Source organism: Salvelinus fontinalis, chromosome 23 (assembly GCF_029448725.1).
Source record: "Salvelinus fontinalis isolate EN_2023a chromosome 23, ASM2944872v1, whole genome shotgun sequence".
NCBI lineage: Eukaryota > Metazoa > Chordata > Actinopteri > Salmoniformes > Salmonidae > Salvelinus > Salvelinus fontinalis.
This window is the reverse complement of record NC_074687.1, coordinates 41,752,116-41,779,153: the sequence shown is the minus strand read 5'-3', so window position 1 is coordinate 41,779,153 and position 27,038 is coordinate 41,752,116. Positions and strand designations below refer to the sequence as shown.

General features: G+C 40.7%; 2 protein-coding genes across 2 annotated transcripts; one reads left to right on the top strand and one right to left on the bottom strand.

Annotated features, from left to right (window-relative positions):
* Positions 1–604: 604 nt before the first annotated feature.
* On the top strand, positions 605–3,087 carry LOC129821345 (cyclin-dependent kinase 5 activator 1-like). The gene has a single exon (XM_055878939.1). It carries the CDS (start codon positions 953–955, stop codon positions 1,844–1,846), a length of 894 nt encoding a protein of 297 aa, XP_055734914.1. The 5' UTR covers positions 605–952; the 3' UTR covers positions 1,847–3,087.
* Positions 3,088–15,187: 12,100 nt separating this feature from the next.
* LOC129821344 (protein FEV-like) lies at positions 15,188–18,829 on the bottom strand. Its single transcript, XM_055878938.1, has 3 exons — positions 18,375–18,829; positions 17,832–17,903; positions 15,188–17,385 (listed from the first exon to the last, which is right to left on the bottom strand). The coding sequence occupies exons 1-3, from the start codon at positions 18,421–18,423 to the stop codon at positions 16,847–16,849; spliced, it is 660 nt and encodes a 219-aa protein (XP_055734913.1). The 5' UTR covers positions 18,424–18,829; the 3' UTR covers positions 15,188–16,846.
* Positions 18,830–27,038: the final 8,209 nt, after the last annotated feature.

Below are 27,038 nucleotides of genomic sequence, written 5' to 3'. Positions count from 1 at the left end.
CATGTCATAGGCAGTTGTAAAACTACTCCCGCGTAGTTGACATTTTGTTTACACTTTGTTCAATCATGTTACCTCGTTTTCTAGCTAGCTAACAACCTGGTTACTTTACCGATACATCTAAACATTTGGGGTCACAAAAAGAAAGGAAAAAGGATAGCTTCTTCAGGAGATCAATGATCATTGCAATAAAGGAATGACCGATCTCTTGCATGTCGTCATCACAGGCTTGATGTTTAGAGAAAAAGTGTGATTTTACACAATGTAGAAACATAATATTACACAAATTACTGTGTAAAATGACAGGCATTCGTATTAGCATTTTAGCTTTTATAATAAATGGATGTATTTACAGTGTTAGGCTACATGTCCGTTTCTAGGGCATAACATGTGCTTCAAAAGTAGCTAGAATTCATGTAGACCCAATATAGTATCTCAATCAATAACAAATTAAAGCATGTATTTTCTGTCGCTTCTAAATTGTATGTGGCGTTCCTAACTCTTTTTTATTTTTTTAATTGGGAGCACCAGTGCAGCCAATTAAAAACGTTAATTTAGAGCCCTGATTGGGGGTTGGCTAATTCTTCAGACTTGAACAACTAATCCTCGTTGAAGGAACTGTCCCTGCTGGTTTTGACTCTCCGAACATTCCCTGAGTGTGAAGGTCTGTCTGTATACAGCTGACTGCTTGTGGGGTAGTGCGCTGTAGAGGGAGTGTCGTGTGAGGCGACCATTGCCTCCTGGAATTTCACTCATCAATATCCACTCAATTCCTATGAGAATCTATTTCCATCTGTCAACGCAATGGACCCGCATAGTCAATGGATTTAAATTCGCTGCTCTGACTTGACCGCTGTCGTCTAGGACGACTTCTCCGCAAGCAAGGAACGCCGCCCGCAAACGAGGAACGCCGTCTCTCCAGGCTGTAGCCTACGCCGTAGCCTACGCTGCAAGAATGGGGACGGTGCTTTCCATATCTCCAACATCTAAGAAGGAGGCTATTCTGGATGACAGAAAAGAGGGTGACCACGCAATCAAAACGGGGAGCGTAAAGAACAATTCCCTGCTTGTCCCAGTTCTCACATTGAAGAAACTGTTTACCACATCGACCAAGAAAAATAGTTGTAAGCAAGTCAACCCAAACGCCGCACAGGTGAATAACAGCCACGTAGACCAGCAAAATAATGAAAATAACAAAAAATCCCAGCAATCGAGTACGGATGGTAAGAAAGCACCACTCGCTGTACCAGTACCGGCCGTTCCTACCCAAAGCCTTGAACCTAACCAGCCCCAGGTCCCCTCTGAGAATGTGAAGCTTTTGCCTGTCCAAAAGCAACCTAGTAAAGTAGACCTCTCGCCGAGGCGTGTGATTATCCAGGCATCGACCGGGGAGCTGTTGCGCTGTCTTGGCGAATTTATGTGCAGGAGATGCTGTAAAGTCAAGCTCACCTACAGTGAGGTCATCCTATGGTTCCGAAATGTCGACCGAACCCTTCTCCTCCAAGGCTGGCAGGACCAGGGATTCATTACACCTGCTAACTTAGTCTTCGTCTACCTGCTCTGTAAGGAATCGATACCCGATGATATCGACAGCGCATCCGAACTCCAAGGTATCTTCCTGCTCTGTCTCTATCTATCCTACTCGTACATGGGCTGCGAGATATCATACCCTCTGAAACCATTCATGATTATGGAAAATGAGGATAATTTCTGGGATTGTTCTATGAGCATCATCAATAACACGAGTGCCAAAATGTTGCAGTTAAATGCAGACCCGCACTTTTTCACGGAGGTGTTTCAAGAGCTAAAAGATGAAGGCGAGTCGAGGGACAAAGACTTGGACCGTTAAATCAAAGGAGAGCTCCGATGTATGTTTCTCAAAAGCCCTGAAATAGTGGTTTGAATGTAATATTCAACAGTTTAAGGCCTATGCCTACGAGATTAGGAAAATCCAATCTAAAGTGAATATACATTTCTAAGACATGCGTGTTGACTTGTACCAGTGAGTGTTAAAACTAATTGTATTGCGTAACCACGGATCAGTATATGCATGTTGTATTCTGAATGTAGGCCAATCTTCTTTTGTACACTTCTGCGAATACTGTAGGATAGTCACGGGGACTCCGTGGATCAATGGAATGTCTGCAAATACACATATGTGGGTAATCTGGACTACTTTTATAATTGCCTTGATGTTCACTTATGGAGTTATGTTGTGGGCAAAGAAAAGCTGTATTTTATGCGTCGAGAGGTGGAGCTATCCAAGGTACTGGCGTAGCCTTTACGCATCGTAAACCTATGCTAGCACTTAGGACATTGAAGGGAATGCACAAAGAAAGATTCTTTAGCATAATTTGTGCCAAGTATCACAATATTAAACACTGTGGTTTACATCATTATTTATTTGTAACTATTATACCAGATTGTTTCCATTTGAAAAAATATATTTTAATTAAAAAAATAATTGTTGCCATTTTGTTGATGTACTTGTTGAAGTGACAAAAAAAAATCAGTTCTAATGGTTTATTAATGTTATTTACCCTATTTGTGAACTCGTAATGGTGCAATAGTTACTGGTAAAAGCTGGTGGTTGTTTTCAGCATTGTCGGTGCATCTCTCCAATCTACTGTTTATCTGTGGCTCAGTGCTCTGCATTGAAACATTGGAGCCTGAAAGAAGGCCCTGGCAACATCATGTAATTGTGTTTATTTAAACTAGTGCAGCATTCACTAACAGTAAAGCGTTTACGTTATTTAGTGTCATGGTAATATGCTAGTGCTTGAAGGAACTGGACTGTTACCCCTACTAATTGGTTCAGAAGATGGACTTTTCTTCGACATCTGATGAGCCACCATGTTCACAGTTAGCTGATCTGTTACTGTGGCTCATTTGCATATGTTTAATCATACATGGCTTTCACTTGCACAATGTGATTATGTGCTCAGAGCAATCAGGAACCACTCTGGTATAGCACTTATTTCTGGAGAGCTGTTCTCAAACATAATGTAACTTAAACAATGCAATGATACACTAGTGAACTGTCAATACTTGTCTATGTTATTGCTGTGGAATTAAAGAACTTGAAGTACATGTTGCTGTCTGTGTTTTTGTGTGTGTGTGTAAATCTGAGCATGAGAGAGCTGGCCCTAGTGCTGAAAGGAAAACTCTTGCTGAGGCAGTGATGACCTGAAAGGCCTCTCATCCACATTCACGTCCTAAGCCTTTAGCTGTTGGCTATTTGCATTCTTGTTATCCACTTTGTACGGTATTAGGCAACCTGTAACACATGCCTACATATGCTTAACACAAACGTAACATATAGGCTACTACAGTATAACATTAGGGTTTTTGTGAAATAGTCTTAAACTAATCAAAGGATTTTACGCATTTCAAGAAGGTGAAACACTGATACGGACAATTTGGGCTATTCGACACCCAGGTAACGTACTTGGTCTTTAAAGATTCCTATTTAATTTTGGAAATCAATTTGGGTCAGGAAAAGATAAGTTTATACTTAATATTTTATTTCAATTTAGCTTTTGGAACAATATTTCCTGACCCACTTTTCTCTGAAATGTCACAGTGAATCTTCATGAGACTGTGTGGCTCACATGAAACAGGAAGCAGTAGAGTTCTACTTGGAGTTAATAATCCAGGGCTGCATCCCAAATGGCAACCTTTTCCCTATATAGTTGCCCTACAGATGTAGGACCTTAATTTGACCTATACTGTCACAGAAAAATGATCCTTCAGCAACAGGATTTGAATGTTTAGTCAGTAATGTTGCTTGATCGTGGTTAGGCAACTATCTGGCCAAACGTAGGCTACATGAAAAGTGCAACACTGTTAATGTTAGTGTGGGTTTTCATTGAATTTATGTGAACCTATACCTTTGACCAAGACCCTGATCAAAAGTAGTGCACTATATAGGGAATAGGGTGCCATTTGAGACGCAGGCCAGGTCTGATTGCTGGCTGGTGCATTCCTCTCCTCCTTGTCTCTATGGTAACCAGTGGATTACTGAATGACTATTGGCCACATCATCACATCAAGCAAGCGTGGGCTGAACAGCAGCAATGCAGACAGAGCCATACTGTGTAATCAATAAGGACACTCATTCACAGTGATTATGAGATGACTCATATACTGTACCCACTGGGCACAGACGTCATTTCAACATCTATTCTACATTGGTTCGATGTCATTTTATTGAAATGACGTGGAAACAACGTTGGTTCAACAAGTGTGTGCCCAGCGGGTAGCCTTACATGACAGCTTTGCTGTGGGCGGATATAGGCCACCTGAAGCACATTAAGCTTCTCAAAGCTTCTTTATCTATCATACTGAGATACAGTGCATTCGGAAAGTATTCAGACCCCTTTACTTTTTCCACATTTTGATAAGTTACAGACTTATTCTAAAATGGATTAAATATATTTTTTAACTAATCAATCTACACACAATACCCCATAATGAAAAAGCAAAAACAGTTTAAAAAAAACAATGTTTGCAAATGTACTACAAATAAAAAACAGAAATACCTTATCGACATCAGACCCGTTGCTATGAGACTCAAAATTGAGCTCAGATACATCCTATTTCCATTGATCATCCTTGAGATGTTTCTACAACTTGATTGGAGTCCACCTGTGGTAAATTCAATTGATTGGACATGATTTGGAAAGGCACACCCCTGTCTATATAAGGTCCCACAACTGACAGTGCATGTCAGAACTAAAACCAAGCCATGAGGTCAAATTAATTGTCCGTAGAGCTCCGAGACAGGATTGTGTCGAGGCACAGATCTGGGGAAGGGTACCAAAAACTTTCTGCAGCATTGAAGGTCCCCAAGAACACAGTGGCCTCCATCATTCTTAAATGGAAGAAGTTTGGAACCATGAAGACTCTTCCTAGAGCTGACCGCCCGGCCAAACTGAGCAATCGGGGGAGAAGTGCCTTGGCTAGGGAGGTGAGCAAGAACCTGATGGTCACTCTGACTGACACAGTTCCAGAGATCCTCTGAGAAGATGGGAAAATCTTCCAGAAGGACAACCATCTCTGCAGCATTCCACCAATCAGGTCTTTATGGTAGAGTGGCCAGATGGAAGACACTCCTCAGTAAAAGGAAAATGACGGCCCGTTTGGAGTGTGCCAAAAGCCACCTAAAGGACTCTCAGACGATGAGAAACAAGATTCTCTGGTCTGATGAAACCAAGACTGAACTCTTTGGCCTGAATGCCAAGTGTCCATTCTGGAGGAAACCTGGCACCATCCCTACGGGGAAACATGGTGGTGGCAGCATCATGCTGTGGGGATGTTTTTCAGCGACAGGGACTGGAAGACTAGTCAGGGTCGAGGGAAAGATGAATGGAGCAAAGTACAGAGTGATCCTTGATGAAAACCTGCTCCAGAGCACTCAGGACCTCAGACTGGGGCGAAGGTTCATCTTCCAACAGGACAACGACCCTGAGCACACATCCAAGACAACGCAGCAGTGGCTTCAGGACAAGTCTCTGAATGTCCAGCCAAAGCGGCCATTCAGAGTGGCCCAGCCAGAGCCCGGACTTGAACCCGAGCAAACATCTCTGGGTGAGACCTAAAAATAGCTGTGCAGACACACTCCCCATCGAACCTGACAGAGCTTGAGAGGATCTGCAGAGAAGAATGGGAGAAACTCCCCAAATACAGCTGTGCCAAAACTTGTAGTGTCATACCCAAAAAGACTCAAGGCTGTAATCGCTGCCAAAGGTGCTTCAGGAAAGTACTGAGTAAAGGGTCTGAATACTTATGTAAATGTGATATTGCAGTTTTTATTTTTAATACATTTGCCAAAATGTCTAAAAACCTGTTAAAACCTGTTATTGTGTGTAGATTGATGAGGGGAAAAAACAATTTAATCAATTTTAGAATGAGGCTGTAACGTAACAAAATGTGGAAAAAGTCAAAGGGTCTGAATATTTTCCAAATGCACTGTATGTTATCTGTAAAGGATACCTCACACGTGATGCAGAATGTCATTGTAGTGGTGCTGAAGGATTTCTTGGTGGTTCCGTCTGTTTTCGCCATCAACCAACTCCTCTCTGTGTTCATATCAACATTGATTTCTGAGAGAAATGGCCTGAGAGAGAATTTCAAGTCCACATGATCTACAATTCCATAAATTCCCTTTGACCTGACAATTAAAGTGTTTGATCTCGTGCTATGTGTTACGTGTGGATCATCTTGACCAACTATTGAGGAAGTCAACGGAACCTTTCCTTTGTTTCTGCAACTACCTCCCCTTAACAAGCAACGTTTGAAATATGTTCTACTCTCTTGTGGCTTTGAGCCAGGGACTGTCATCAAGGAGTGACATTTATACATACTAATAGTGTTCTTCAGTCCCTCTAGTTATGTCTATATTATGTGAGTGCATTTTAACTCCTAATTACCAACATTATTTCGCATCGGCAACCAGCTGTTAATACTGTAGCGATCCTCGTTATGATCCATGTTGCAATTCCCACCAAGTGGGTTAACTCTATTGGTGTGATGCGTATGGTGTTTGCCTTTCATGCCAGCAACCTCACCTTCCTGTCCACCGTTTGCTACAATACTGTAATTAGACAAAGTAAGCTGCTCTCTAGATGTCTATTACATACACTGACACGGCATCAGACAGTGGTGAATAACAATGTTGTGCTGACCGATAATTGGTTCAATTACACGCCTTTTAATATTCCTTCTAGTGTGGGATTATTTCAGACTAGCCATTTATACCTTGAAACATTTTCATTTATGTGTTCAAGGGTAAAATAATCTGTACTTGAGCATGATGTCTATCATTTATGTCATGTTTAGAAGGGTTTATGACTGTTGATCCAATGGGAATATATGTTGTGTTTATTGACATCTTAAAATGGAAGATGATTTGATAGAGGTGATTGTGGTTAGAGGTATGACCTAAATGCAAAGTTCAACCTTGTGGAAACTCAAATGGAACGGCGAACATGAAGGATTATGTGCTATTTTGTTTCTCTCACTTACTTTAACTACACTCCTAATCTGTCAAACAAGATTATACCTGCATGTACCTGCGGTCGACAAGCTACGGTGTAGGACACCACTCAGCTGCAGCTATATGCAGGGATCTTAATCCATTTTAGCCCAGCTTACAGGGAATGGGTTGAGGTAGGAGATCACACTGTGGGTGGCAGAACATGTAATTGTGTATGGTAGTTTATACGTCACAGGTTCGTGTTGTTTCCTTATGAGAAAGATGGCAGACATTATTTTGGGGGGGATTTCTGAAGCTCCCTCTGCTGAAAATGCGTGATTACAAACACTTTCAGAAATGAAACAATGCATAGCCAAGAATAGTGATCATGAAATAAAATAGTACACGTTTAACTTTGCTCGGGTCCTTGCGTCCCACCTTGGGTGTCTGATTGGTCAAAGCTCTGTTATTTGCTGTTGTTGAATCCAGGTAATGCAGTGGCGATGCTCCTGGTGACGTTTTAAACAGCGCAACCAAGAGACTTCCCAGAATGAATGGTGGCACATCACAGAGTATCTAGTCGTTTACGTAATAGATGACTGGCAGAGCAGAGGACACACGGGGAAGAGGCATCTTTCTTGATGAGAAAAAAAAATCACACGTAGGACTTTGGCAGCCCATCTTTTCAAAATGCTTATTTCATCCAAAAGAGATTTAGAGGACATAACCATTTACCGTTTACCGTATATTACATTTAAGCATCACAGTACAGTATAGCAGTTTGATTTCATCTACACTGACTTGCAAAATCTCAAAGGAATGAAGAACTGGGTTAACAGTCAAATAATCATCTCGTCTCTCCCTCTTCTCCTCTGAGGCAGTTTATATATAGATAGTTGGTAGGTGTGCTGTGTGACTGAGCTCCATAATACCTCACCCTGGCTGGGAGTTAGAGTTAGTCACTGACTGGATCACTTCAACACAACAGGCACAGCACAATGACTCAAGCCTCGGGATAACACCTCCTCACAGATAGAGTACTGAGGTACTTAGAGTAATCAAATGTTGAAGAGCATCTGAATAATTTGAACGGGTTTACCATGAAATCAATGGCTCGAATGAGCAGGCAATGGATAGACATTCTGCCCATTTCTAAAGTTTTTGGGAGACTTTTAAGTTGAGCTGGTGGATCCATTAGTGAAATTAGTGGATCCATTAGTGAAAGAAAAATTAAGAATTCATGTTAAAATGTCATTTCTGGCCAACAGCAAATAGACAGAGACAATGTCCCATAAATAGATTGTGCAGGGAGGGATAAAGGAAATGCAGGCATATGAAGATTATTCCTAATATTCTCAGTTAGTGTGTTGATCCTTTTGTGTACCTGTTCTTGTTTGCTGTACTTTCTCATTCACACCATGTAAACCCTGATCAGGGAAAACAATTTCGCACCCACCTGTGTGTTATGTAAGCAGAGGGATGCTGGATTATAGCACAGATAATGTGGAGATTAACTCCAACGTAGACTGTCTATCTTAAGAACACAATACTGTTGCAACTCACCCAGGTGAATTTCCAATATAAATGTCTAAGCCCCAAAGGTCTAGCCAGGTCAATGTACTGAATGTACAGTACCAGTCACAGGAGGTTGGTGGTACCTTAATTGGGGAGAACGGGCTTGTGGTAATGGCTGAAGCGGAAAAAAGTAGAGTGGTATCAAATACATCAAACACGTTTGATGCCATTCCATTTGCTCCGTTCCAGCCATTATGAGCCATCAGCAGCCTCCACTGGTACCAATACAAATTATTCAAATGGCGCCGGAAAAGAAAGCAGACGATTGTGTTTTTTTGTTCGTTTATTTGCGTTGTTTGTAACTTTTTTTTTTTACTTATTTTGTACATAATGTTGCCGCTATCGTCTGTTATGACCGAAAATAACTCCTGGACATCAAGACTGCGATTACTCACCACGGACTGGCAGAATCCTTTTTTTCCTTTAACTTGTCTGACGAGCCCGACGCGAACGATATACTAATTTCTCGGGAACAGGCCCAGATCCCTGTGATTTGCATGAAGAGGAGGCGGAGAAAAAGGGGCCAGAGGGCGGGCTGCCTTCTGAGAATTCGTAGGCGATCGAATAAACCCCCACTTCCTTCCATTCTGCTAGCAAACGTGCAATTTTTGGAGAATGAAATCGATGACCTAAGCGGAAGATTAAACTACCAACGGGTCATTCAAAACTGTAATATCTTATGCTTCACGGAGTTGTGGCTGAACGACAACACTATCAACACACAGCTGGCTGGTTATAAGCTGTACCGGCCGGATTGAACAGCGGCGTCTGGTAAGACAAGGGGCGACGGACTATGTATTTTTGTAAACAGCTGGTGCACAATATCTAAGGAAGTATATCTAATAGTATCTCATGATAAGCTGTAGTCGACACTATTTTTTGTAGCTATTTACACACCACCAAAGTCAGAGGCTGGCACTAAGACAGCATTGAATAAGCTGTATAAGGCCATAAGCAAACAAGAAAACGCACACCCAAAGGCGGCGCTCCTAGTAGCTAGGGACTTTAACGCAGGGAAACTTAAATCAGTTTTACCAAATTTCTACCCATGTTAAATGTGCAACCAGAGGGAAAACAACTCTAGACCATCTTTATTCCACACACAGAGACACATACTAAGCTCTTCCTCTCCATCTGGCAAATCTGACCATAATTCTATCCTCTTGATTCCTGCTTTTACAAGCAAAAATTAAAGCAGGAAGCACCAGTGACTAGATCAATAAAAAAGTGGTCAGATGAAGCAGATGCTAAGCTACAGGACTGTTTTGCTAGCACAGACTGGAATATGTTCCGGGATTCCTCCGATGGCATTGAGGAGTACACCACATTCGTCATTGGCTTCATCAATAAGTGCATCGATGACATCGTCCCCACAGTGACCGTACATATATACCCCAACCAGAAGCCATGGATTACAAGCAACATCCTCACTGAGCTAAAGGCTAGAGATGCCGCTTTCAAGGAGCGGGACTCTAACCTGGAAGCGTATAAGAAATCCCGCTATGCCCTCCGACGAACCATCAAACAGGCAAAGCGTCAATACAGGACTAAGATTGAATCGTACTACACCGGCTCTGAAGCTCGCCGGATGTGACAGGGCTTGCAAACCATTACAGACTACAAAGGGAAGCACAGCCGAGAGCTGCCCAGTGACACGAGCCAACCAGACGAGCTAAACTACTTCTATGCTCACTTCGAGGCAAATAACACTGAAACATGCATGAGAGCACCAGCAGTTCCGGAAGACTGTGTGATCACACTCTCCGCAGCCGATGTGAGTAAGACTTTTAAACAGGTCAACATTCACAAGGCCACAGGGCCAGATGAATTACCAGGACGTGACCTGCGAGCATGCGCTGACGAGCTGGCAAGCGTCTTCACTGACATTTTCAACCTCTCCCTGTCCGAGTCTGTAATACCAACATGTTTTAAGCAGACCATCATAGTGCCTGTGCCCAATAACATTAAGGTAACCTGCCTAAATGACTACCGACCTGTAGCACTCACGTCTGTAGCCATGAAGTGCTTTGAAAGGCTGGTCATGGCTCACATCAACACCATTATCCCAGAGACCCTAGACCCACTCCAATTTGCACATCGTCCCAACAGATCCACAGATGATGCAATCACTATTGCACTCCTCATTGCCCTTTCCCACCTGAACAAAAGGAACACCTATGTGAGAATGCTATTCATTGACTACAGCTCAGCAATCAACACCATAGTGCCCTCAAAGCTCATCAATAAGCTAAGGACCCTGGGACTAAACACCTCCCTCTGCAACTGGATCTTAGACTTACTGACGGGCCGCCCCCAGGTGGTAAGTGTAGGTAACAACATATCCACCACGCTGATCCTCAACACAGGGGGCCCAGGGATGCGTGCTCAGTCCCCTTCTGTACTTCCTGTTCACTTATGACTGCACAGCCAGGCATGACTCCAACACCATCATTAAGTTTGCCGATGACACAACAGTGGTAGGCCTGATCACCGACAATGACGAGACAGCCTATAGGGAGGAGGTCAGAGACCTGGCCGTGTGGTGCCAGGACAAAAACCTCTCCCTCAACGTGATCAAGACAAAGGAGATGATTGTGCACTCCGGGAAAAAGAGGACCGAGCACACCCCATTCTCATCGACGGGGCTGCAGGGGAGCAGGTTGAGAGCTTCAAGTTCCTTGGTGTCCACATCACCAACAAACTAACATGGTCCAAGCACACCAAGACAGTCATGAAGAGGGCACGACAAAACCTATTCCCCCTCAGGAGACTGAAAAGATTTGGCATGGGTCCTCAGATCCTCAAAAGGTCCTATAGCTGCACCATCGAGAGCATCCTGACGGGTTGCATCACTGCCTAGTATGGCAACTGCTTGGCCTCCAACCGCAAGGCACTACAGAGGGTAGTGCGAACAGCCCAGTACATCACTGGGGCCAAGCTTCCTGCCATCCAGGACCTCTATACCAGGCGGTGTCTGAGGAAAGCCCTAAAAGTTGTCAAAGACACCAGCCACCCTAGTCATAGAATGTCTCTTCTACCGCACGGTAAGCGGTACTGGAGCACCAAGTCTAGGTCCAAGAGGCTTCTAAACAGCTTCTACTCCAAAGCCAATAGACTCCTGAACACCTAATCAAATGGCTACCCAGACTATTTGCATTTCCTCCCTCTTTTACGCTGCTGCTACTATCTGTTATTATCTATGCATAGTCACTTTAATACATGTACATATTCCCTCAACTAATCGGTGCCCCCGCACATTGACTCTGTACCGGTAACCCCTGTATATTGTCTCGCTATTGTTATTTTACTGCTGCTCTTTACTTGTTACTTGTATTTCTTATTCTTATCTGTAATTTCTTTAAACTGCATTGTTGGTTAGGGGCTCGTAAGTAAGCATTTTACTGTAAGGTCTACACCTGTTGTATTCGGCGCATGACTAATACAATTTGATTTTATTTTAAACGTATGATACAATGCGATGGTACGCAGAATCAATGGACTGCTGCACATAACAGTGGTCTCTTTATGTATGCGGTAGTGTCAACAGGTCTCAATAGTGCAACTAATTCGGTCGCATTTGCAATTAAATATTTTTTATAATTTGGGAGCACTGAGCAACTATGATTTTTTTGTTGTTGCAGATAATAAGAATTGGAATGAAAAGTGTTCTCCATACCGTTGTTTCTGAGTGCCCTATAGTGCAAATGTGTTAACGTCATGGTGGCACCATTATTGCATCAAAAACGGCTTGCTTGTTTACCAACTAGGTCAAAAGATTTTCATTTTACATTCATAAACCATGTCGTGGGCCGTTCTAAATCTACTCGTGCGTCGTTAACCATTCGTTGAAATTTTGTTCAGTCATGTTACCTAATTGGCTAGCTAGCTAACAACCTGGTACCTTTACCAGTAGGCAATATCCAAACATTTGAGGTCACAGAAAGAAAGGAAAAGGGATACCTTCTTCAGGAGATCAATGATAATAGCAATTATGAATGAAGACACATCTCTTGCATGTTATAGTGACAAACCTGAAGTTTTTAAAGAGACAGTGTACAATTTCCAATGTAACGCGTCTCAATAGGAAAATGGTGCTTTTACACAATGAAGAAACCTAATATTGCGCAAATGACTTTCAGTGGCAGGTATTCCTATCAACATTTTAGCTTTTATAATAAACGAATGTATTCAGTGTTACCTATTAGTTTATTGTGCACAACATGTGCTTCAAAAGTAGCTCAAATTCATGTAGGCCCATAGGCAGTATCTCAATCAATTTAGAAAAACAGATTTTCTGGTGCTCCTAAATTTCATGTGGTAATCCTAACTTTTTAAAGTTGAGGGCACCAGTTTTACCAATGAAACATTTTCATTTAGAGCCCTGAGTGTACGTATGTGGGTAGTTTTAAACAGTTTAGATCAGTAACCGTCTTGCTTGTGGTCCGTTCTTCTTTTCATCCTTTGAAAGTGCATTTCATAATATGTCTTGATAGGGAAACCTATTTTAAGTAGGCTGCCTATAGTGTGAGAACAGGAAGAGAGAGAAACTGAGATCATGTCTTTGCCTCAGTTGGCCTGGCAATGTGCGGACAGAGGGAGGCGAGGCAGGGGATTTGAAATGCGTCTGGTGTCTCGAGCGCTGCCTGCCTGCCTGTCTGCCATCAATAGATGACGGGGTCCCTGGTGGCTCTATTGATATGCAGGTCACACACACACTCCTGCGTTCTTATCAGCCTCCCCACAGTATGCAACCGTGGAGGAGGCATTCTCTACCTATGACATCAAATTAGCTCCACAGACAGGGAGTGGTGAATGGTTGTTCCTCTGGCTCTCAAACCACTTGCCTGACCACACTGCATGTCTGAATGTAGGTTAAGGTTTAGTTTACATAAGAGCTTACCACAAGTAATCCTTTACCAGATACAGGCAATCTGACATGGATGGGTGAATATATACCATCAATTTAGATTTTTTTAAATTCACTGCTGGGTTTGTAGAATATTAATCTAGGCTAACTGGGATTAGGAATACAGCATTTTCTGTTGTTTGAATATTGTTTTTTCTTTTTTAGGATTTTTTTTTCTTTACATAAATAATTGTATTTCATTTCTGCTTACTGAGTAGACTTTGTTTGTGTTCTAAATTGCATACTATTCCCTACATAGTGCATCACGTTTGACTTGTGTGTCCCAAATGGCATCCAATTCCTCATATAGTGCACTACTTGGGCCAGGTCAAAAGTAGTGGACTATGTATGGTTAATGAGGCTGTTGTTTTTTAGACTGGAGTGGGCTGGGGGTCTGTTTGGTAAGCCTATGTCCCAATGTAGTGCACTACTTTTGACCAGGACCCATAGAGCTCTGGTCAATAATAGTGCCATGTATAGGTATTAGGGTGCCTTTTGGGACACAACCTAAGTGTGTGATGTCATCCACAGCAATGAAGTTGAAAACAAATTTAAACTAGGACAAAACGTTTCTCCATCAAAACAGAATAGCACATGGAACAGTGGCTCAAGTTTTTAAAATGTAGATGAATCCAATTGCCCATAATATCCTTATAGGACACATCACTGCACTCTATACTCCTCTGTAAACTTCTCATCTATGTATACCTGTTGCAAGACCCACTGGTTGATGCTTATTTATAAAACCCTCTTGGGCCTCACTCCCCCCTATCTGAGATACATACTGCAGCCCTCATCCTCCACATACAACACCCATTCTGCCAGTCACATTCTGTTAAAGGTCCCCAAAGCACACACAACTGTCTTTTCAGTTCGCTGCAGCTAGCGACTGGAACGAGCTGCAACAAACACTCAAACTGGACAGTTTTATCTCAATCTCTTCATTCAAGGACTCAATCACGGACACTCTTACTGACAGTTGTGGCTGCTTTGCGTGATGTATTGTTGTCTCTAACTTCTTGCCCTTTGTGCTGTTGTCTGTGCCCAATAATGTTTGTACCATGTTTTGTGCTGCTACCATGTTGTGTTGCTACCATGTTGTTGTCATGTTGTGTTGCTACCATGCTGTGTTGTCATGTGTTGCTGCCTTGCTGTGTTGTTGTCTTAGGTCTGTCTAAAGTAGCCTAGTGGTTAGAGTGAAAGGTTGCTGGATCGAATCTGTTGTTCTGCCCCTGAACAGGCAGTTAATTGTAAATAAGATTTAGGATTAGGATTTTTTTTCTTTACATAAATAATTGTATTTCATTTCTGCATACTGAGTAGACTTGTAAATAAGAATTTGTTGTTAACTGATTTTCCTAGTTAAATAAAGTTTAAATAAAAGAAAATGTAAAAAATTATGTTGTGTTGTCTCTCTTGTCGTGATGTGTATTTTGTCCTATATATAAATATATATATAATTATTCCAGTCCCCGTCCCCGCAGGAGGCCTTATGCCTTTTGGTAGGCCGTCCTTGTAAATAAGAATTTGTTCTTAACTGACTTGCCTAGTTAAAGAAAGGTTAAATAAAATAAAAAATTCATCATGCAAACAGTACACCTGTTATATGCAGAGACGTAGCGCCCCCGTGTGGCTGGAAAGAATGTAAGCCTAATCTACAATATGTTATCAGATCATCAACCCACACTGAAAGAGAAAAATGTATTGCGCATTTGAACAAAATGATCTGCAAATTCTGAGGATGATGATGGTTTTATACAACATGGTTGACGGACTTGAAAACAATTTTAATACATTATGTGATAATTCGGCAAAATTAAATGTAGGCCTATGTAAAATAACATCACACAATTTCATGCATGATATCAACTGGCATTTTTAGCCTAAAATTTCAAAGAAATAAAAGGTTTAAAATTATAATTAAATAATCTATTGCTTTTTTTAATGCATAAAATTTCCAAATAAAACGTATAAAGGAAAAAACTAACGTGGTTGTTGTCAAAACTAAAGGAGATGCCTGCACTGTATCTAGACTGCCTGTGTATGTCTAAAGTAGGCTTAAAGGCCCAGTGCAGTCAAAAACGTGATTTTCATGTGTTTTATAATATATATATATATATATATATATATATATATATATATATATATATATATTAACTGACTGTGGAAGAAGCTGTGTGACTGCTATCTAAATGGGTCAGAACACAATGTAACACCTCTCTGTTGTAACACCTCTCACCTCTCTGTTGAGTTTTTGCCTACCCTATGAGGTTGGAATGTTACTGTTAAATTGTGAAAATTAGGATAATGCCCTTTTAGTGTAAGAGCTGTTTGAAAAGACCACCTGAAATTTCAGCCTGTTTGGGGGGATGGAGTTTTTGCCTGCTTGGTGACATCACCGGACGCTATAATAGACCAATAGGAATGTATTTATTTTAATTTTAACCTTTATAAATAGGCAAGCCAGTTAAGAACAAATTCTTATTTACAATGACGGCCTGCCCCGTCCAAACCCGGACAACACTGGGCCAATTGTGCGCCACCCTATGGGACTCCCAATCACAGCCGGTTGTGATACAGCCTGGAATGGCTGTATCCCCTCCGCACTCAGACCACGCCCAGACAGTGCTAACAAAATTCTTGCTTGAGAAATTGCTCTTTGCTATTTGTTTCTTTTTGACCATTTTAATTGAAAACAAAGACAGTAAGGTACTTAATAGTTACCCAGAAATTTTATTTTTATTTATTTTTATTTTACCGTTATTTTACCAGGTAAGTTGACTGAGAACACGTTCTCATTTGCAGCAACGACCTGGGGAATAGTTACAGGGGAGAGGAGGGGGATGAATGAGCCAATTGTAAACTGATTTGATATTGAGATAAACACGTCTGTATTGGAACTTTAAAATAACGAAGGCTATTTAAAGTGGGAGTCATCAGGGAATATATTGGCGACGACATATCTTTATCTCCATAATGTTTTTAGATCGACACTAATAATCCTACTTTGAAATTAGTGCACTGCAAACCTATCTGAGATCAATTCAGTATTTATATGTTTAATTTATTGCCACATGATGGCGCTAAAGCCCCAGGCAATTTCAGAGGTGTAGGCACCAGTGTCCTGTCGATTCAAAGACAAAACAAATTGTCAAGAAAATGGTTCTTGATCTGAATTTAGTCTAAAACACATAGCCTATCTGAAAATGCATGTTATTGCATTTGAAACATTCCACAAAATGTATAATGAATTGCGCCTTGGCATATTCAGTTAGGATAAGACAATGTTTCGAAAGTAAAAATCATAATTACGCCTAATCCAAAATGACACGCCTTAAACTACATCAATCATCGAGAATTATGATTATGCCTCATTGGTGGATTAATAGTAGTCAATTGTAGTGGTTATTGATGTTATTCAGGTTGTTGATGTTGTTGACACAGTTGATGTGCGAAGCGGACACAGCACCAAACGGACCCGGGGGTTGGAGGTTGTGACTGTGGTAGAGAGTCGGTGGCGAACCCGGCCAATAGGAGAATCCGGACGGACCAACGCCTGGACCAACAAGGCTTAGTTTGGAAATCCCTGAAAAGGGAATAGGGGCAAAATTACTCTGGAATTTATAAAGAGCTTGCTCTGTTGTTGAGGGTTGACACACCTGGGCCAAGCCGTGAAAGTCGAACTTGTAAGCATATCGCTTCCCATGGACCTTTGTCATGATGTTTTTGTCATAGTAGTAGCGCAATGCGCGGCTGAGTTTGTCATAATTCATGTTGGGCTTGCTTTTGCGCTCGCCCCATCGCCGGGCCACCTCATCTGGGTCAATTAGCTTGAATTCTCCGTTCGTCCCTTCCCAGGTAATGCAGGACATGTTGGCGCTGTCTGACAGGAGTTCGAGGAGAAACTGCCATAGCTGAATCTGTCCACTACCTATTCAAAATAACACATGAATAAAGATTTGTGAAGGGGGGAAAAGTGGGGAAATAAGCATTTATTTGATAGGCAATCTGGAGAACAAATGTTACTTGGTTTCCAAAAGAAATGGCCAATTACGCATAGAATAAACACGTGGATACGCTATCAGTTGGACAACAATTAGCGTCAATGTCTGTTTTGCAAAAAACAGAATCACGAAAGAAAAGTATTTGTCTAAAAAGCATGCCTCTTGGACAAACAACACAATCATGAAGGAAAAAAAGGGATCATTGGGGTTCTTTTAACTGAGCAATGATCTCTAATCAAATCAATAATAGTGCTCCTATGGACTCTAAAATATTAAAAGTAATATATAATAATATATAAATGTAATACAAATGTTCTAAATGCATACAGGGTTGGAATGCATATAATAAATCAACATTTCAAAATGTTCTTACCTTTTTGCGCTCCTGTATTTATGGGACACCAGGATCCACTTTTGCTTTCTTTCAACAGATTTTCTGTTGGATCTGTAAAATAAATAGAACGGTCATTAACACAAATAAATGTGTTAGTAAAAAAAGATTAGTATAAATCTAATCTAAAATTAATATTAATTGCCAAAGGTATATGTTTAAAACACAATTCACATTTGGATAATTCGATAGGCTATATTCCTTGTGGAAATACTTCCGTTCAGATTGAAAATATTATAAAAGCATTTAAAAGCTATGATTCTATCTTATAATCGAGTCTCTCTAACTAATGCTCCCTTTTCTCATATTTGTGGTTTCTTCGTCCAAGCTTCACAACCGAAGCCAGGAAACGCGTTCAGGAAAGAGGATATCCGATTTCCGACAAAAGAGGAGACGGGTTTCAGATTGAAAAGGCAGAGCAAACGCTAGCTGGAAGCAGCATCACTACCCGAGGACTAAATACTAGTTTCCCTCATCTGAATATAAAGCAATAATATTGATAATTTCACGTACAAAAGCACGAACCTGAGAGATACATGTTAAACATAAGGTTTCCTCCGCAGTTCTGTTTCATTGTAGCTGTTGTTCAAGAAAGGGTTGGATTTCATTCGGGCAAAGATTTGTATTAAACTTTATCTTATAACTGTGATCTGGAATAAATGTGGGACAGATTGAAGTTACCAGGCAACTGTCACAAACCCCATCTCTGAGACAATATTCAGACAGCAATTTCCTCTCGTGCATTGCTTTAATTAAAATAGCAATTTACCTCTGTCATCTCTCCCCGGTCTCCACAATAAAAAGAAACCGAGAGAAATTCGGTCTTATCAATCCACCATCAGGGTTTAATAAAGTTTCCGCGTTAAGATCAGAGTTTCTATGGAGAATTTAAGTGTATGACATGGAAGCCAGTTCAGATCCTCTCTCTCTTCCGCCTCTTTACCTCTTTGCAAACACAAAGGCCTATTTCATGTTGGGAAAAAATATTTACCTTAAAAACATGCCTCAATGCACCTGGGAAAACAAGAACATTTTATCCACGACCTTCTGTTTATAGGTATAAGGCTGTATACAATCGTCTTGCAATGAGGTTGTGAATTTAAAACCATGAAGGCTACTAGGCTATGAGGTTTTTTGACGTAAAGCCATGACAGAACATTTCACTATTAATTAAAAGCAATCCTTCCAAGACATTGTCCAAGCTATACCTCACAAGTCCCCATCCACAAAACCCCATGAATAATAGCATAATAATAACAACAATAGGCCTAATAATAATAATAATAATAATAACAATAATAATAATGGTAAACAATAATAATACAGAGACTCAGTATAAAAAATAATGTATTTGAAATACAATAACTTGAAATACAATAACTGCCTGCCTCTATTGTAAGCCTAAGGAATATGAAGAAGATACATTGTGGGTAGATCAAATCAAATCAAATTGTATTTGTCACATGCGCCGAATACAACAGGTGTAGTAGACCTTACCTTGAAATGGTTACTTACAAGCCCTTAACTACCAATGCAGTTCAAGAAATAGAGTTAAGAAAATATTTACAAAATAAACTAAAGTTTTAAAAAAGAACAACAATTATCAAAAGTAACACAAGGAAATGGCATGACAATAACGAGGCTATAAGCAGGGGGTACCGGTACAGAGTCAATGTGCGGGGGTACACGTGCAGGGGTACATAACATTATTGAGATTAGCTGTGAAAATATTCAGTGAGTAAGTGCATTAAAAAGGAAATGACAGTCAAACAGTATTTAAGGCATTGAACGTTATTAGTTGGCATATACCATGGACATGCGAAATGTACAGCAAATTGTAAATGTTGTATATGCCTGCATTCTAAAAGGTTTTCCACTGCTTACACTAACTCAATAGTAGGCCTTTTGGGATTTCTAATCACAACACATGGCAATAATTAAATAGACATAATAAACATTACATTTTCGATCACAATACACATTATGGGTCGAGTCCAAACTTGATCATGCCTAACTTACGCGTGCATAATTGCATTTTGCGTAAATCCTTATGCATTAATTCAAATTAAATATTTTAACGAAAACTCCTTTACAGTTACCCGCGCGGATTTCAAGTTATGATTCGTTTCCCGGTGGGGCGATAACAGGAGCAAACGATATGAGACCTGAGAGCAAGCCTATATATGTGACTGCTAAGCAATGCTAGGCCTATATGACTCATGGAATCGGCTATCACTCCACATCCCCACCACGCCACTCCCTCTCCACCAGTAATGCCGCTGCCGCTGTGTTCTGAAGAGTGGTCTCTGGCGTCCCAGACTTGCTTTAGCTGCCTGAGTCTTTAAACAGGTCGCAGGCAACTTAAAACAAGCCTCGAATGCTAGGTCATTTCTGAAAGATTTGAATTAAATATTATTGGCCCATTCTGGCTTCTGTAGGCTACTAGAAGTTCTGGTGAAAGTTTTGGTGGTCCATTATCGTTTTTGCAGTTTCACCGTAATATTTGTCCATTATTAGAACAAAGGATATAAAACACTTCAGGTCGAATCATAATTTGACACCTGCGTGGGTAAATCGGAATAACGTTAATGGTTGTAACGGGAGTTACGCGCGCAAATCTAAAATTTGGATATCAACCGTCAATAACATTACATATTAGGCGTACTGACTGTAACATAATCCCATAGAAATATATTTAGAAGTCTATATAGCTGATCACAAAATGAGCACATCCTATTTTTGCAAATATTAGACCAATGGGGAGTATCCAAGTGTCTTACCTCCTGCATTTCAAATAATTCCCAACTGGTTCACAGGCACAGAGAGTGTTAGGCTTCCTAAAAACTATTTTTTACCTTCTCTTATTGTTGGACTGACCTTTTATTCAGGATTGAAACACCAACCAACAGTGGCCTACCCTATTATCCTCACCACTCGAAACGCCTGGCCAGCTCCTTTTCGCTGTGCAGCCGTTTTAATCAGTCTGAACAGAAATGTGTATTTGAGAAAGGTGTGTATAGTTGAACATTTATTAAAAGATCCTGGACTGGGTGTGGGACTCTGTGAGACGACTTGGCAAACAGAGAATTCAAAGCAACGGATTCAAAGCAGGATGTAGCAAGTGTTGCTTGACAAGTGATCCGGTTCAAGAGAACATGTATATATTATCCAACCACAACGTGGCAGACTTATTAGCAGCATCATGCAATGGCAGTCTCAACGATACATAATAGGCCTATACCTGCTTCCCCCCTATTTCTATAGTTTATTTGTTGGTAAATTAGTTTGTCATGGCCATAGTAGCTAGTAACACTGACAGGTCAGCACCTTGGACAGCTCACATGGTCTGGCAGCACGTTGCCTCGCCTTGGGCCAGGTTCAGAGTAGCAAGTCATTCCCGAGTAGGCTTTAGACTAGAGACATAAGCTCTGCCTTCCAGGGCCTTACATTTACAGTTGAGAGTTAGAATAGTAGAATACACAAAGTGCAATTTCTTGGTTTTGCATTAGCAGTTTCTCTCTTGTTATGCCTCACTGACAGTCACTCAATTAGCATATGCCAGTTAAAACATTTTGGATTGGTAAATTAGTCTAGTTAGTCTAGCCACCTATCTAAACTTGCATGCCAAATTTCTGACCAGGCAAGCAGGGCACGTGCCCATGCTCCCTTACCTCCAGGGGGCCCCCTACTTATTTTGTTAGTCACTCTCACTCAGATTTCATATTCACATGGCATGGCGAAATGTGTAGAATGTCAGGAAATTGGCTTTAAAACTGCAAAAATGTCTCCGTCCCATGTCAAAATGTGTAGAATTGCAGGAAATACGCTGCAAAACTGCCAGAAGAAAAAGTTCTGTAAAACAAATGTATTTGTTAACCTTTCGTTAATATTAATATTAACTTTTCTGTTAACAGATCCCTCTGTACATATTCAATTACAGTTTTCAATCCCGGTGCTGAGCTAATGTGGGTTAATGTGCAGTGGCTAATTGTATAGCCAATAGGCTATGTGTTTGTAGATCAACTGAGGTGAATGAACCTATTGCAACCAATATGATAATGGCTGTAGTAACATTTTCTTGTTTTTGCTCTTTTCCGAACCTCACTAAAACTCAAAACATGACAACGGCCCTGCTGCCTTCGTTCATTGATATGTTTGTGGTTGAGTGCTACATACGTTGTTATTTCAAGGCATAAATACAGAAACAATTTAGATTTATTTTTTATTCTTTAAACATATTTTAAGGTATTTTAAAAGTTTTATTGACAGCTTTAGGATAGATACGCATTGTCTTATATCAGATAGCGCAACGATTCCACCAGCACTGATTGAGGGTTCACACTAGAAGGGCCACCAGCGAAGATAAAATTGGCTATATCATAAAAATGTACAAAAAAACATGTCGCTTTTTGGTCTTAATTCAAGATTAGGGTTAGGCATAAGGTTAGTGTGGTTAAGTTTAGGGTTAAGTTAGGTTTCAAATCAGATTTGAAGAAGAGAAATAGCTGGCCCAGATATTTGAGTGGTGAGACTAAGCAACCGAATGTAGACGAAAGTCGAGGAGAGAAGTTGAGGAGACGCAAGTCGGACACTAATGTGGTTTTCCAACAGCAAGGCTCAGCTCAACATGACAGTGTTGCCAGTGTTGCAAGAGTTGCATGTTCGAGCGGATCACTTTTGTCAAGTCGTGACCATCGTTGGTCACCGCCTTCCAAAGTGTTGCATTATGGGGATAAAAATTGTCAGACTTGCATCTACATGACAACGGCATGGGGTTCAAGCTGTAGAACCTAGTTCCTACATTGGAATATAAAAATTGATTTTATCAAACAAAACAATGCTATATTTTAAATCTGGGAACCTCAGGATGACAAATTAGAGCATGATTAATGAATGTAAGTACATTATTTACCTTCAGAGGTGAATGTATCACACCAGTTGCCGTGATAAAAGTATTTTGTTGTTGTGCACTCTCTTCAAACAATATAATTATATTTTTTCACTGTAATAGTTACTGTAAATTGGACACTGCAGTTAGAACCTTTTCTCAATAGGGGGTGCTGTTTTCACTTTGTAAAAATTCGTTCCCAAATTAAACTGCCTCGTACTCAATTCTTGCTCGTACAATATGCATTTTATTATTACTATTGGATAGAAAACACTCTCTAGTTTCTAAAACCGCTTGAATTATATCTGTGAGTAAAACAGAACTCAAGTTGGAGCAAACTTCCTGTCAGGAAGTGAGAAATCTGAAATCGGGCACTCTGTTCCAGGGTCAGTTTATTAATTTACATGTATTTTATTGGTCGACATGCACTGCATACGCCTTCCCCTGGATGTCAGCAAGCAGTGAGAATTGGAATGGAGTTGCTAGGCAGATCTGAGGCCATATAAAGGGTCTTGGTAGGTGGGGTACACTCTTTTCAACATTCGCCATGACGCAAGACAGACCTCAGGATGGCGTTCTGGAAAGCTCTCGTTATAAGCCTTAGATATATCCGGCTCTGATTTTATTCGATATAGGTGTTAAAAACGTCATAATGTAGTTATTTTAAACCGAGTTATATCATTTTATATCAGTATATTGCGATTTTCGGAATTTTCTTAGTGCTGCGTTATAGAGAGTTGGGCACGTCTTCGCCACATGGCTAATGTTTGCTGCTAATTCAAAAGTTGAAGGCGACAATCTACAACCGAGCAACGATTCTTCTGGACAAAGGACAACTTGCCCAAGATTCTGATGGAAGCGCATCAAAAAGTAAGAACTATTTATGATGTTAATTCGTTGTTCTGTTGAAAAATGTCAAACTACTATTCCGCCATTAATTTCGGTGCGGTCTCGCTTTAACACACGCTGTATGTCGTAGTAACGTTAATTTTAAAAATCTAACACAGCGGTTGCATTAAGAACTAATGTATCTTTCGTTTGCTGTCCAACCTGTATTTTTTAGTCAAGTTTATGATTAGTTATTGATTAGATTAGGTGCCTCTCCCAAGATTTCTCCCGACATTTTGTTGGCAGCTTGGCTACTATTCTCATTGTATAACCACGACTTGTGCCGCTAAATATGCACATTTTCGAACAAACTCTATATGTATTGTGTAATATGATGTTATAGGACTGTCATCTGAAGAAGTTTGAGAAGGTTAGTGAAAAAATGTATATCTTTTGCTGGTTTATTCGTTATCGCTATTGTTGGCTTGAATCAATGCTGTTGTGTGGTTGGCTATTGTAGTGGGCTAATATAATGCTATATTGTGTTTTCGCTGTAAAACACTTAAAAAATCTTAAATATTGTCTGGATTCACAAGATCTTTGTCTTTCATTTGCTGTATGCTGTGTATTTTTCATAAATGTTTTATGATGAGTATTTAGGTAATTCACGTTGGTCTCTGTAGTCATTCTAGTTGCTTTGGTGAGAGTTGTGATGGTGGCTGCAATGTAAAACTATGATTTATACCTGAAATATGCAGATTTTTCTAACAAAACATATGCTATACAATAAATATGTTATCAGACTGTCATCTGATGAAGTTGTTTCTTGGTTAGTGACTATTTATATCTTTATTTGGTCGAATTTGTGATAGCTACCTATGCAGGGAAAAAATGGTGGGAAAAAAAAGTTTTGCTATCGTGGTTAGCTAATAGAAATGCATATTGTGTCTTCCCTGTAAAACATTTAAAAAATCGGAAATGATGGCTGGATTCACAAGATGTGTATCTTTCATCTGGTGTCTTGGACTTGTGGTTTAATGATATTTAGATGCTAGTATTTACTTGTGGCGCTATGCTAGGCTATGCTAGTCAGCTTTTTTACTGATGAGGGTGCTCCCGGATCCGGGATGGTGACTCGTGAGAAGTTAACAAGAATTGAGCTTTCTGCCCATATAAGACATGTCTATGTCCTGGAAAGTTGGCTTTTACACTTTGTGTACTATTCTAACTATTCTAACTCTCAACGTTAGTGTCACGTTCCTGACCTTATTTCCTTTGTTTTGTCTTTATTTAGTATGGTCAGGGTGTGAGTTGGGGTGGGCAGTCTATGTTATTTGTTTCTATGTTTAGGGTTGTTAACTAGCCTGATATGGTTCTCAATCAGGGGCAGGTGTTTTACGTTTCCTCTGATTGAGAACCATATTTAGGTAGGCTGTTCACACTGTTTGTTTGTGGGTGAATGTTCCTGTGTCAGTGTTTGTGCCACACGGGACTGTTTTTGTTCGTTTCATTTCGTGTGTTCCTTCCTGTTCGTGCGTTCATGTTATATGTTCTCAAGTTCAGGTCTGTTTACGTTGTTTATTGTTGTAGTTTGTTTAAGTGTTTTTTCGTCTTCGTTAAATAAATCATTATGTATTCAACCCACGCTGCGTTTTGGTCCGATCCATGCTCCTCTTCAGACGAGGAGGAAAACGACCTTTACAGTTAGCAACAACCGTGGCGATTTAGGGACACCGATCCCATAGAGGTTTAAAATCTATTTTTTTTCTCACCCATCTACACACAATGCCCCAAAATACAAAGTGAAAACATGTTTTTAGAAATGTTTGCAAATGTATTGAAAATGAAATACAGTAATATTACATTTACATAAGTATTCACACCCCTGCGTCAATACTTTATAAAAGCCCATTTGGCAGCGATTACAGCTGTTAGTCTTTCTGGGTAAGTCTCTAAGAGCTTTACAGAACTGGATTGTGCAACATTTGCCCATTATTAAAAAATTGTTGTTGATCATTGCTAGACAACCGTTTTCAGATCTTGCCATAGATTTTAAAGTAGATTTAAGTCAAAACTAACTCGGCCTCCCGGGTGGCGCAGTGGTCTAGGGTGGCGCCACCAGAGTCTCTGGGTTCGCGCCCAGGCTCTGTCGCAGCCGGCAGCGACTGGGAGGTCCGTGGGGCAACGCACAATTGGCCTAGCGTCGTCCGGGTTAGGGAGGGTTTGGCCGGTAGGGATATCCTTGTCTCATCACGCTCCAGCGACTCCTGTGGCGGGCCGGGCGCAGTGCGCGCTAACCAAGGGGGCCAGGTGCACGGTGTTTCCTCCGACACATTGGTGCGGCTGGCTTCCGGGTTGGAGGCGTGCTGTGTTAAGAAGCAGTGCGGCTTGGTTGGGTTGTGCTTCGGAGGACGCATGGCTTGCGACCTTCGTCTCTCCCGAGCCCGTACGGGAGTTGTAGCGATGAGACAAGATAATAATTACTAGCGATTGGATACCACGAAAATTGGGGAGAAAAGGGGGTAAAAAACTAACTCGGCCGCCACTCAGGAACATACACTGTTTTCTTGGTAAGCAACTCCAGTGTAGATTTGGCCTTGTGTTTTAGGTTATTGTCCTGCTGAAAGCTGAATTCATCTCCCTGTCTCTGGTGGGAAGCAGACTGAGCCAGATTTTCCTCTAGGATTTTGCTTGTGCTTCGCTCCATTACAGTTTTTTTTATTCTGAAAGAATCCAAGAATCCAAGAATCCATAGTCTTTTACAAGCATACCCATAACATGATGCAGCCACCACTATGCTTGAAAATATAGAGAGTGGTACTCAGTAATGTGTTGTATTGGATTTGCCCCAAACATAAGACTTTGTATTCAGGACAAAAGGTTCACTGCTTTGCCACATTATTTTGCAGTATTAATTCAGTGCCTTGTTGCAAACAGGATGGATGTTTAGGAATATTTGTATTTTGTTCAGGCTTCCTTCTTTTCACTCTGTCAATTAGATTAACATTGTGGAGTAACTACAATGTTGTTGATCCATCCTCAATGTTCTCCTATTACAGCCATTAAACTCTGTAACTGTTTTAAAGTCACTATTAGCCTCATGGTGAAATCCCTGGTTTTCTTCCTCTCCAGCAACTGAGTTAGGAAGGAGGCCTGTATCTTTGTAGTGACTGGGTGTATTGATACACCATCCAAAGTGTAATTAATCATGTCTGCTTCTTCTTTGCGAGGCATTGGAAAATCTCCCTGGTATTTTTGGTTGAATCTGTGTTTGAAATTCAGGGCATGTGAGGGACCTTACAAATAATTGTATGTGTGGGGTACAGAGATGAGGTAGTCATTAAACAATAATGTCACACACTATTACTGCACACAGAGTGAGTCCATGCAACTTATTATGTGACTTGTTATGCAAATTTCCACTCCTGAAGTTATTTAAGATTTCCATAACAACGGGGTTGAATACTGATTGA

Bases quoted from the DNA above. Each gene is read 5' to 3' on its own strand.
- LOC129821345 (XM_055878939.1), top strand. From the start codon at position 953: ATGGGGACGGTGCTTTCCATATCTCCAACATCTAAGAAGGAGGCTATT.
- LOC129821344 (XM_055878938.1), bottom strand. From the start codon at position 18,423: ATGAAACAGAACTGCGGAGGAAACCTTATGTTTAACATGTATCTCTCA. The intron at 17,904-18,374 runs GTTCGTGCTTTT...TTTATTTTACAG, and splicing joins GTTTAACATGTATCTCTCAG to ATCCAACAGAAAATCTGTTG. The intron at 17,386-17,831 runs GTAAGAACATTT...TATTTTGAATAG, and splicing joins AAATACAGGAGCGCAAAAAG to GTAGTGGACAGATTCAGCTA.